This window comes from Stegodyphus dumicola, chromosome 8, assembly GCF_044657685.1.
Source record: "Stegodyphus dumicola isolate Sdum_Otavi_A_Nest chromosome 8, ASM4465768v1".
Lineage (NCBI taxonomy): Eukaryota > Metazoa > Arthropoda > Arachnida > Araneae > Eresidae > Stegodyphus > Stegodyphus dumicola.
Window position 1 is genome coordinate 135562967 of NC_140775.1, and position 12200 is coordinate 135575166.

General features: G+C 33.1%; 1 protein-coding gene across 4 annotated transcripts in view; it reads left to right on the forward strand.

Annotated features, from left to right (window-relative positions):
* Positions 1 to 12200, forward strand: part of LOC118199055 (inactive tyrosine-protein kinase 7-like) — a 164884-nt gene that overhangs the window by 121961 nt on the left and 30723 nt on the right. For 3 of the 4 annotated variants that reach the window (XM_035370845.2, XM_035370846.2, XM_035370847.2), the window contains 3 exons: positions 7065 to 7352; positions 8212 to 8359; positions 11333 to 11472. In XM_035370845.2, coding sequence (XP_035226736.1) covers positions 7065 to 7352; positions 8212 to 8359; positions 11333 to 11472 — 576 coding nt within the window. Of the gene's footprint in view, positions 1 to 703; positions 1157 to 7064; positions 7353 to 8211; positions 8360 to 11332; positions 11473 to 12200 lie in introns of those variants that run through there. The other variant, XM_085822457.1, reaches the window with a different exon arrangement.

Below are 12200 nucleotides of genomic sequence, written 5' to 3' on the forward strand. Positions count from 1 at the left end.
CATTGGAATGAGGAAGAATTTGTGTTATATATTTACAAGGTATAAATTTACTCAAACATGGAGGATGTATTTATTTCGGTTTAATAGTTTTAGTGTTTCAGAGGGTAATTATGCAGTCAGATTTTTGAGTTAATGATTAACATTACCTGAATCAGAAACAATTAAATTGTTAGAAAGGGATTCTAAATAAAGTTGATTGGTTTTCCGATTATAAATGGACTTGAAATATCTTGTTAAGTCATTGATTTGCTATTTGACTGTCTTGTAATAATCTAAGAATGCAGAGAGCATTTAAAGGACTTCTCCGCATTTCAGCGTTTGCAAACTAATGAATGTTATGTGTGTTAAGTATAACTAACGAAAGTTTGTTAAGTAGTTGCGTTCCTTTCCCGTATCTTTATTTAATGCAACAAGGGTATTTATAGCTTTGCTGAGATGAATTTCAGAATGTAAGAAGTACTTAAAGGACTTCTGTTATGTGTGTTTTAGCAAATGTAAATCTGTGGATATTTTTTTTAACAAAAGTTTATGAGCAACTGCAGCCTTTGCAACCTGTATTTATTTAATGTAGCTCATATTTAAGGGCAATGCTGAAATGAGAAGGTAGAGGTGTTTAAATTGTGTGTTTCAATGAGTGCATTCGTATGAATATTTTTTTATTTAAATTGTAATGAAAGTTTAAACGTAGTTGCAATCCATATACTCTTTTTTTTTTTTTTTTTTTTTAATTAATGCAGCGTGTGCTTAACAGAACTCACTACTTAAAAAAAGATTTGTAAGAAACTTTTATTTTTCTTGGTAAACAAACGAAAATGCATTATATGTATATATACAGAGTGTCTCAGTACCAGTCGATGTCATATGACTAATAACGCTACACTTAATGCTTCAACAAATAATTTGAAATTTGCAAACTGAAACTTAAAATTATCCAGTCAGAACAAAGCTTAACCAAAACTTAATCATTATAAACTCAGTTTTCATCTTAGAGCCACATCGCACTCCTTCTCTCGCTTCGTTGCCATTCAAAGCTTACTCACTGTGTCTTCATCAAAAATGTTTGCCAACAACAAAATCATTATTTTGTTAAAAAATAAAAGAACTGTTCTCTGGCCATGATTATAAGTGTCTTCATGTTCAGTATCCATATATGAGGGTAAGTTGAAAATGTTAAATGAACGTCCCTTTGGACGTAATTTAAAATCTGAAATCTTTCAGATTTAAAGTTTTTTAACTGTTTTTTTTTTTTATTATTATTATTATTATTATTATTATTATTATTTTGTTTTTATTTTTTGTTTTCCTTTCGTGTGAAAAGTTTTGATAAAATAAAATGATGGTGATCATTTATACGAGGGTAAGTTGAAAAATAAGTTTCCCCTGTCGACTGTGGTCAGAGTTGTGTATGAAAGTTAAAAAATAGAATGAGACGTTAAAGATATGACATACCTTTATTTTTCCACATAGGTACCAAGTACATTGAGACATTTGTCATATCGCTTGATAAGCTTCAAAAAGCCCTCCAGGAAAAAATCAGGGCTTTGCATATGGAAGAAGCGTTGAACGGCTTGTTTCACTTCAGTATTGCTTCCAAAGCGCCTTACCCCGAGATTTTTCTTCAAAGCCGGAAACAGATGGAAGTCGCTTGGTGCGAGATCAGGACTGTATGGCGGATGGTGTAGGCGCTCCCAACCAAGAGTTGCAATATGGTTTTGCGTTGCCGTCGCCGAATGTGGTCTGGCATTGTCATCCAACAGCAGAACGCCAGATGTGAGAAGGCCAGGCCGCTTTTTCCGAATCTCCTCTTTCAATTTCGACAGGGTGTCATAGTAGCGCGTAGCATTGTTGGTTCCAACCTCCAAAAAGTCCAGCAACAAAACTCCTTGGGCGTCCCAGAAAACTGTGAGGAGCTTTCTACCTGCAAAGGGAGTTGTCTTGAACTTCTTTCGGACAGGTGATGACGGATGTTTCCACTCCATAGATGCGGCCTTCAATTCTGGCGTCAATTGGTGGACCCACGTTTCATCCCCCGTCACAATCCGAAATAGAAAGTCATTGCCATCTTCATGGTAACACACGAGATGTTCCAGGCTGATCCCCATGCGTTGTTCCTTGTGTGTCGAGGTCAATTGTCGGAGCACCCATCGTGCCGACACTTTTCTGTACTGAAGAATGTCGTGGATGATGTTTTCAGCTCGCTCATGTGAGATTCCAAGTTCTTCCGCTACTTCATCGATGGTGGTACGCCGTTTCGCTCTAATCATGTCATCCACCTTCCTGACATTTGCATCTATAGTGGCCATGCGCGTCCGTCCAGCTCTCGGTATGTCCTCCTCCACTTGCTGACGTCCATCACTGAATGTGCGACACCATCTCCGCACCATTTGCTTTGACATCACACCTGGCCCATAGACTTCCACGAGGCGGTTATGAATTTCTGTTTCTGATACTCCACGTGCCCATTCATAGCGGATAACCGCTGTCACTTCCTCCTTTGACCACGAATTCAAAACGCACCTTCTCTCCATACCTACCGGGGCTCAGATGAGAGGCTGGTCTCCGCTTTGCGCAGGCACTGCAACAGCGCCATCTGCTTGATTTGCAGCAACCTCTACCCAATGGTGTATCGGTGACTTGCGCGTTTTCCTGCTGTGTCGCCTTTCGCCCATAGCCATTCAACGCTTCTTTCATATGCAAAGCGTGAATTTTTCTTGGAGGACTTTTTGAAGCTTATCCAAGCGATATGACAAATGTCTCAACGTACTTGTACGAGAATAATAAAATAAAGGTATGTCATATCTTTAATGTCTCATTCTATTTTTTGACTTTCATACACAACTCTGACCACAGTCGACAGGGGAAACTTATTTTTCAACTTACCCTCGTATATTAGTGCATGTGTGAATTTAAATGTAAATTAGAATGACCTGAAAGAATGAAGCAGTTTATAATTTTTATGTTGACATGCAAATGTAGGTCGACAGTCACTCAGAATAACTATCATCAGTAACTATCAGAATAAATTTTATATGCATTTGTTCGTCCTGCTTAAGTTTCCTCTTTTTGGCAAATTATGTAGCAGTTAGCCTTATGTTGACATTATAAGTTGATAAATTTTCTTTTTTTTCCTGAATTTGCCAATAACATAAAGTTCAAGCTGTGCACTCAGAAAAGTGACGTTAAAGGTTGATTGTGCCGTACGTCTTCCTCTCATGAGACAACGCGTTATAGACAACTTTTATTGTCGGTGAGATTTTTTATAGTTTTTTTACTGATTCTTCACTTTTTCAATTTACTAGCTTTCCTTATTTTCTTCATATTCTGATTGTTATATTACTGTCTACCCACATTTATGTGTTCTAATGATGTAAAAATCTCTTGTAATTAAACTATTTACATTCGATCTAAATTAAAATTTATTTCTATTGCGGCATATAAAGCGTACTGTTTTCTTCAATTTCTTCATTCAGTTCAACTTTCAATTTTTATTATACATAAATATGTAAGATATGTAAAGAAAACTTATAATTTGTAGCATGGATACGAGTCAGTTTACCTTAAAAAGTCCTGCAAGGGGCATCCTTCGCTTTCCGTGCAGTGCCTAATGCCTGAATGCGTAATAAATAAGTAAATGGAAATTTCTAATTTTAATTGGCAATATCCCCTTTTATTCTTCATTTTAATTTAGATATTACCCCATTCTCTCCTAAAATTAGTAGCTATGTAACATCCCATTGTGTTAATTAACCAGTTATTATAATTTAAATCTTTACTGTTACTTCTTTATTTAATCTACCCTGGGTGAAATAAAGATTAACACGAAGATAGATGACCCAATTTGCTTTGTATTGAAAACGGAAATTGGCGTAAAACATCTGCCTGTGCGTTTTAAATAACTTTTGTAATGTATTACGCTAGATGACTTTCATTTGGCCTGCAACTTAAAGAATCACTTGTTTTCAAACATCGGTAGGTTGTCAATTTAAACTCCACAAAAGAAGGTATTAATTTTTTCCCCCTTCTTTATGATATTGCTCTTGAACAACTTCGAATTTCAGTTAAAAGCAATTTAGAACTTCTGAACTTGCAACTTAATCCCGCTGACCAAGTTTTGACCCTGGAATAGTCATTTTCCATGGAAGCTCGATCCTGTCTGACTCATTGTAATAACGTGGAAAGTTAATGGCATAGCATGCAGATGTATGAAAAAGAAGAAAATTGGAGGCGTAGGTGAATTCAGCTAATGCCTTTTTATTGGTTGACATACATTTTTCATTAATCCAACACAAATAAAATGGGCGCTTTAGCGCCATGTTCGTAAAGAACTTTTTTTACATGGGTAACGATAAACTTGTGAAATATATTTTTGAAGGCAATTGGCTGTGACAAGTCGTAAGAGCGAAGAAGAAAGCGAGATGCGACACATTCAGAAGAAAGTGTGGAAGAGAGAGTGAAAACGTTTTGTTTCTCAATAGAAATTCTATTCAGCGACTAGAAGCCGTAATTTTGGTGAGAAGAATATATTTATGATGCTAAAGTGTAAGTTATAAATGGGAAAAATAGTATATTCCAAAATTTTAAGATTTGTTATGATTATTCAAAATAAGTAATAGATGTATAACATTTTTATATTTGTGATTTCTGCAAAAATTTTTATGAACCTTCGCTGCAGATTCTCATAATAATCATGTGGATTTTCCAAAAACAAAGACTTTTTCAACTCTGGATTGAAATATTGATAATTAATGGAATTCTAAAAATTGCTTTTGAGAAACAAGAACTTTTTTTGAAGAGGATTCTAAAATTTGCATTTGTTCTCGGAAATTGAGTGCTTAAAATTTATGTTCTGCATAATGTTTTAGTTCAAAATTTTGTGATTTATATTTTGCATATTGCATTTGTTTTGTCTTGTTGCTCAGATGCTTTCTATCGCTGAGTTCTATTGGGGGATATATAGTATATATATATATATAAAAAAAAGATAACGTAAACTGAAAATTTTAATTGGCAGTAGTAATTATCTTTCATTTTAATTTAGGTTTTCCCTCTTAAAATTAGTAGCTTTTTATAATATATATAGCAATCTAAACTGCGTCATTCCAAATTAATCCGCTTCATGCGATCTTACTTAACGTTGCAATACAGGTACCTTTTACCCAGTCACTGAATAAGATTTCTGTTGAGAACTGAAACATTTTGACGCTCTCTCTCCAGCTTTCTTCTGAATGCGTCGCATTACGCTTTCTGGTTCGGTCTTGCAACTTGCTGCTTTCAAAAATATGTTTCACAAGTTTATCGGTACCGATGTTTAAAAAGAAAAAGAAAAAATCTGTTTCAGATTTTAAATTACGTCCAAATGGGCGTTTTGTAATATTTTCTGTGTTACCTTTATTTATTAAATACCTTGTTCTACGTACTCAAACTATTAAATTCAGTTCAACAGCAATATCGCAAATTAATTTTAAAATTCGCATATCTTTAGAATTTCCTTTACAACCGATATAAAGTCTCGCGCGCTGGAGATAATTTTTCCCCCTCCCCTCTCTTTACAGTGTTACTATTGCTCGCTTTGAAATCGTTTAGTTTTTTTTTTATCAAAAATTTGTTGAAGTGTTACAAAATTTGAAATCGATAATAAAACAAATTTCAAATTCAAAGTAGGGCTTCCACATGCCCATATTCTACGGAAGATTATATTATTCAAATTTTGATGGCTCTAGGTGCCGTTGTTTTATCACATTGCGATAAACGTAGATACATTTATGCAGATTCTTCATAATTTAATTTTCTTTAAATATCAGACAGGGCGATAATGTATATTGGGAGCGATTTGAAAAGTGATACAGCCCTTTAAAGTTTTCGACGCAAAATGCCAAAACGAAATTAGTAGTCGGAATGTATCAAGGGGACTCTCTAATTATGTCCAATGTCTGAATAATTATAGAGGAACTATAAGAACTGTAAGTGAATTTATTTTCAAACGCCCGTCGCCCACTTCTCAGTGAATTGGAGGCTTAAGTTCTATTTAACCTTCATACTATTTAAGTTCCTGCATTTACTATAATCTCCTATACTATTTGGAAATGTAGTCTGAATAGAATCTTTGTGAATCGTTTCAAAGAATTCAAAATTTTGCAGAAGAGTAGAATCACAGGGAACAAGGCAAATGCACCTTTAATTATCTACTAATAGTTGATTTAAATCGCATAATTTTGATTCCGCATTTATCAAGATATATAACAGGAAAATTGTCCTTTCGCAACATTTTACTTTAAGTATGCGTTAACCCACACAAATCGTATCTGTGGAGACACAGGATCTCCAGATCATTATATAATGAAATATCCCTTAATTAAACAATTTCATATCAAATTTATTGCAGCTAATGTCATTTCTTTCCAAAGACTCTTTATTAAACAAAGATTTTTTTTTTTTTTTTTTTTTAAATTATGAGGCTATTTTCTGCATTGGGACAAGATATTTGTAGTGCAAACCAAGTTAAATATGTGGATATAATAGAAGCCTATTTACCTCTTCTTTTGAAATTTAATTACTTTATTTATAAAACTACGCATAATAGTTTTCTGTTATACATAACGATAGAAATGACTTTTTTTGTATGACGTTCGATTTTATGAAAGTTTGATCAAACCTTTTGGACTCTGTGAACTGTAGACATTATGAACTTTATTTTTAATGTCCTTGCAATTTTTTATTCTATATTCATGTATATATGTTAAAAATTTTTAAATTGGAATTATTAAAATATGAAAAACGTAAAAAATGTTGTTATTATAATTTAAAAAAATTAAATCTAGTTAATGAGAAATGTGGCGCAATATGTATTAACATTGGTAAAGACCAGATGTTCCCATTCGTCGTCAGCTAAAACTGTACTAAAAAGCTGTATACAGTTGGTTGGTAATTTAAAACACATATAATATCCTCGTTTACTTTTTACATTTTTTTAAAGAAAATTTAATCATAAATGTTGTGCGAGAAACGAATTAATTTTTCACGATGATGCGAAGACGTGATTATATTAATAATTTTATTCTTTTCAGGGATAGGGGAACAGGCTCGTGTTATTCTTCAGAGTCCAGAATCTGTAGATCAGCTGGCAGAAAATGGCGAAATGGTTTTGCGATGCAAAGTGGAAGGTAGTTCAGAAGTTCGCTTTGAATGGTTCCATAATGGCCTCAGGATGTTCCGCAACGAAAGAGTCTCCTTCCGCAACAAACGTCTACAGGTGGCATCTCTCTCTCCAGCTGACAATGGAATCTATTCTTGTAGAGCTGTAAGCGATGTTGGAGTTGTCGACAGCAGTGATAATTTTGCACTGACACTGCCCAGTAAGTCTTATATTTAAAATTAGCTACCGTGTATAATTTTGAACCCTGAATCTGATTATAATGCAGTTGCTGTTCTAATGTATAGTAATTAGCCGAGGAAACTTGCGAGGAGAAAAAACGAGGAGTTATCTTCAATATTTATTTTTCATAGTTATGTAAAATAGTATTTATGGAATTTCCAAACATTTAAATTGAAGTGAAAGCATTCAAATGAAACCATTAAAAAATTCAGTATCCATTGAAGGAATAAGGTCGTGTCCGACTCATTCATCCCGCAAAATCGGCGTTCTGCAACTGACCGGGAGAGTAATATGTTGAAAAAAAGTATTCCCAACTAGTGAAATATGTTGCGAGAGCTCAGAAAAGGGTCTCCAGAGATGAGTTTTAAATGCGTCAAGATTTCTTGTCCATTCTTCTAATTCTTTAGTTCATTCTTGTTACTTATGACACATGTGATTTCGTCATCGATAGTAGCAGCATCCAATCCAGCCAACTGTAAAATTGATAAAAGAAGATAAGGTTTTAGGCAGGCACTTCTAAAAAAAAGTTAAGTCTCTAAATTTCAGAAATCTTCGGGTTCCTCCTCCCGTTGGTTCTAGATTTCTGTTGGTGCTATATTAGCATGTTTATAATAACTATAAGTAACTTTAGCACATGTGCTAATCATAGAAACTGTACATTGTCATTCGATATGAATAGAGCGTTTTCCAGTTTCAAATTATTATCAAACTGCTTTTATCCATTTGAAGAGTGGGGATGAAATATGGTTTGTCTTATATTTTTCTATATAAAGGTTTAAGAATTTCGTAATTCAGGTTCTCTCTATACGTTATATGTAATGTATCATGTTCAATTCTAGGCGAGACTGCAGCACAAATCAAGGTTCTTCCAAAAGATATCATTGCTACAAAGAACGGAAGTGCAAGATTTGATTGCGTCTTCGAAAATGCAGCTGCCGTTGAATGGTATACTCAGACCAATGATGTGCCATTGGTAAATAATAGTAGGTGAGTGAACTGTTTGCTTTTTATAATTTACTTTAAGGAATTAAATGAGAAGTCTGGAAGTTAAAAATTGTTGTAAACATATTAACAGTCCCTTAAAATCTAGTTGCATATCCGTGACTTATAAACAGATATCGAGTTTCAATTCGGACTTGTTGAACAGATTTCGAGTTTCATTTCTGATTGATGTGTGATACCCGGGAGATCGTAGATCATAGCTTTACTTCTGGTGTCTACTACTGGGAGTATTAACTATTACGTTAAATTTTAATTATCAGTGGCCATTAGTTTTTAATATTTTAAGGATACATATTTATGTATCTCACCCGAAGGCGATTAATTTAATGTGTAATAACATGAAATAAATAGTAAGCAAGCACTAGGGCTTAGCTGAGAGCAGAGCTGGCACCATCAATGGGCTATTGAAGTACTAGATGGTCTTGGCTGAGAAGGTCTAAAGCGGCGTCAGGAGTCACATGGTGTCTAAATAGGGTTCCAGTTGGTCGCTGACCAATTTAAAATTTTTAGCACTGTGCGTAAATTAGGGATGAATTCTTGAATAAAACAATAAATAATATGTACATGTAATGTCTTTGCTTCTGTAAAAAACACAAAAGTCCAAAGTAAATGCAGGCAAAATTAATTTGAGAGGGGTGAAACGCCGTAAAATTAATAGAAGTAGATGCACTAAGTATGATATGAGTATATAGATGCACTAAGTCCTAAAGCTTTGCAAGAAAAAACAGTTCTATACTAAAGTATCGTGTTATAGATGATATACACAATGTGTGATACCCGGAAAGAAGCCAACAATCAAATTTTTTTGGCTATATTTGACTGAAAAACCATATAGAAAGAATTAAATGATATATTTGTAAAGTAAAGCAAAATTGCATTATCGACTCGTATATCAGTTCAAGCGTAATTTATTTCCAGTTTCGATTCTGAAGTCAGTACTTTAGACCACGAACGATATTCTTCTTAACAGGTGGCGCCACCAACACTAAATTTCTTTCGCTCGTATATCGCATTAGGCGCCGAAGTGTGTAAATTAAAAAAATAACGTTTCTCTACAACACAAATGAATTCAGTAAACGATATTTGCTTTACTGTATTCATTTGTGTTGTACATAAGTCAGATCGTACTCTTTCTGATGTATATCGATTTTATTACTGTTTTTCCCTATTGTTATATTTATTCATGTTTAAAATGAATCTTATTATTACTTTTTAAAATATATTAGTAGCTTTTTAATATGTCTACAATCTAAGTTGTAACAATAATATTTTCAACAGTTATCAAAAATAAGTTTATTTCATTAGCATATTTCAAGAAATTATTAGGTTTGCTTTTGGGAAAGATATTTACAACCAAAAAAGCTAATCTTTGGAATATGGTAACAGGCAGTTTGGCGACATTTTGGTAAGGCGATAAAGGTTACTAGCTAGGAGTTTAGCAGTGTACATGGATAAAGTCAAGAGTGTGCGCAATGCCATTTTTGTGCAATTCTGGGATTTTTTTTTAAGTGAAAATAGGTCGACGTGTACATGGATACCGTGTATGTGCAATTCTTAAAAATGCGGCAAGCAGTTTGCGATTCTGCACTTTCTCCCAATTTCGCACCTAATCTTCGTCATGATTAAGCACTTTTGTTCCATAAAAGTTCTAGCATAAGCGTAATTCGGCTAGCAGATTGTTGGAAAAAAATGTTGAGGGGGGGGGAAATGCCTTTACTTTGTGAAAACAAAATGGCGTCCAAACAAAAACTAGCAGGTTGCTGTAGCAGGGTTGGTCGCCAAATTTTCGCCAAAAAATCGCGAAGTTACCATAATCCAAAGATTAACCACAAAGAATGTTGAGCATTATTATTTCTAAGTTGGCTATCAAATAACAATAACTTCTAATTAAAAGCTTTGATGAAATTACAAGCATTGTTCAATAATCTAAATCATCTTACCCTTTCAAGTCCTTATATAGCTGATTAAATATTTCTGTTATATCTGCTAAAAACGTATGTCTAACAACCAGTCATCATCACCTAATTCAGGAACAAATTCTTGTTTCGAAATATATGTATTTTTGTATGTAAATTTAAAAATCTTTTTAAACATTTTCCACAACTTAGCCATTTAACATTGGTAGAACATATGATATCACCGTATTCAGAAGATTCAAGTAACAGTAAGTGTCCACAAGGTTCAGGTTCTAAAGTAATCCCAGATCATCATATTGAACCTCTTATTTCCTCTTATCTGATATCTTGCAACAAAAAACAAGAAAAATGAACATAGGGGGACTCAGAAAAAAGGCTGTATGTAGGACCTGTGTCTGTCTTACAGACTTTTGCTCTTGTACTAGAATAAGAATGTATGTGACACATGATTGCAGAGTAAAAGATTTGCATTGATAAAGAGTATTGTCTTCATTATTCATGTTTACCTCATTTTAGATGTATGTTGATCCTCTTCTTTTGTTCTCTTTATTTGAGTATCTTAAGTTTTTCTTCTTGATAAATGCAAAATACTATTTTAATGTTATTTAAATCTCATAATTAAATACTGAGGTTCATATTAATTTTCTCTATTTAATGATTTATTTTTAGTAACTAATTAATGTATTAATGCAAAACAAAGCAATTAATTAATTTGGATAATTTATGCATTAATTAAATAATGCTTAGCTTTGTTAGTTATGTTTTATTTCATACTTAGCTACCATAGAATCATTATCTATTTAGTACAAGGAATTTATTTTATTGCATTTTGAAGATCACATAATTAAATTTTTATCTGTCTTAAAAATTCTTTTAATTTACTGCATTTGGAGATTTAAAATTAAAATTAATTATCAGGTACAACTACTAATTTTTTTATTTGAAATTTTATTGTGTTTTACACAATTTTAAAAGTAATAATTCGTATTGATGAATAATGCAAAATTAATGCATATTAAATATTACAGTGTTTTCATTTTAGATTTACATTATATCCTAATGGTTCTCTTGGCATTTCTGAAATTCGAAGCAGTGATGAAGGAATATACAAATGTGTTGGGATTAGTGATATAAGCAAAGAAGCACCCCAGCAAACATATGCTGCAAGGCTTAAATTGGCATGTAAGTTACAGACTAAGTTTTAAGATGTTTATTGTTTCTTAATCGTTGTTTCATGTTACTGTAAAGTGAGTATATTATTATATGGTACTATTCCGTTTTGAGGGCAGTAAAAAAAAAAAATTGCAGCGAAAATGTATGCGCCAAATCTAGCAAACGTGCCCATTTAACAGCGTGCGAAATCTAACATATGGGCTGATTTCAGATTGTGTTAAGTTTATATAGTTCTATATTTCTTAAGACACCATTGAAATATTAGTTTAATTTTTAAATCCTTTTTTGATATCCTATGGATTTAACAATTTGGGAATTGCCCATTATGAAAAGTCTGAGATAGAATTTTAAGTAAAGTGCAGAATCACTCATTGCTTGACGCGTTTTTAAGAATTTCACATACTCAGTATCCATGTACACATTGACTTATTTTCACTTACTTGAAAAAAATCCCAGAATTGAACAAAAATGGCACTGCGCACACCCTTGACTTTATCTATGTATGACTATTATATCCCTTGACTTTATCTACCCTTGACTATATCATGTTTAGCCTTTTATAATTTATCGACCTATTGTCATTTTAAAAGTAAAAGAAAATTGACAAAAATCCAATTGTTTTTACCCTTGTAAAAAGCGGCAAACAAATAAGTGGGCGATTCTGCACTTTACCGAGAATTTTTTCAAAGAAAAGGCATCATTCATTATAGGAAATTATGTTTGAACAACCAACGAGA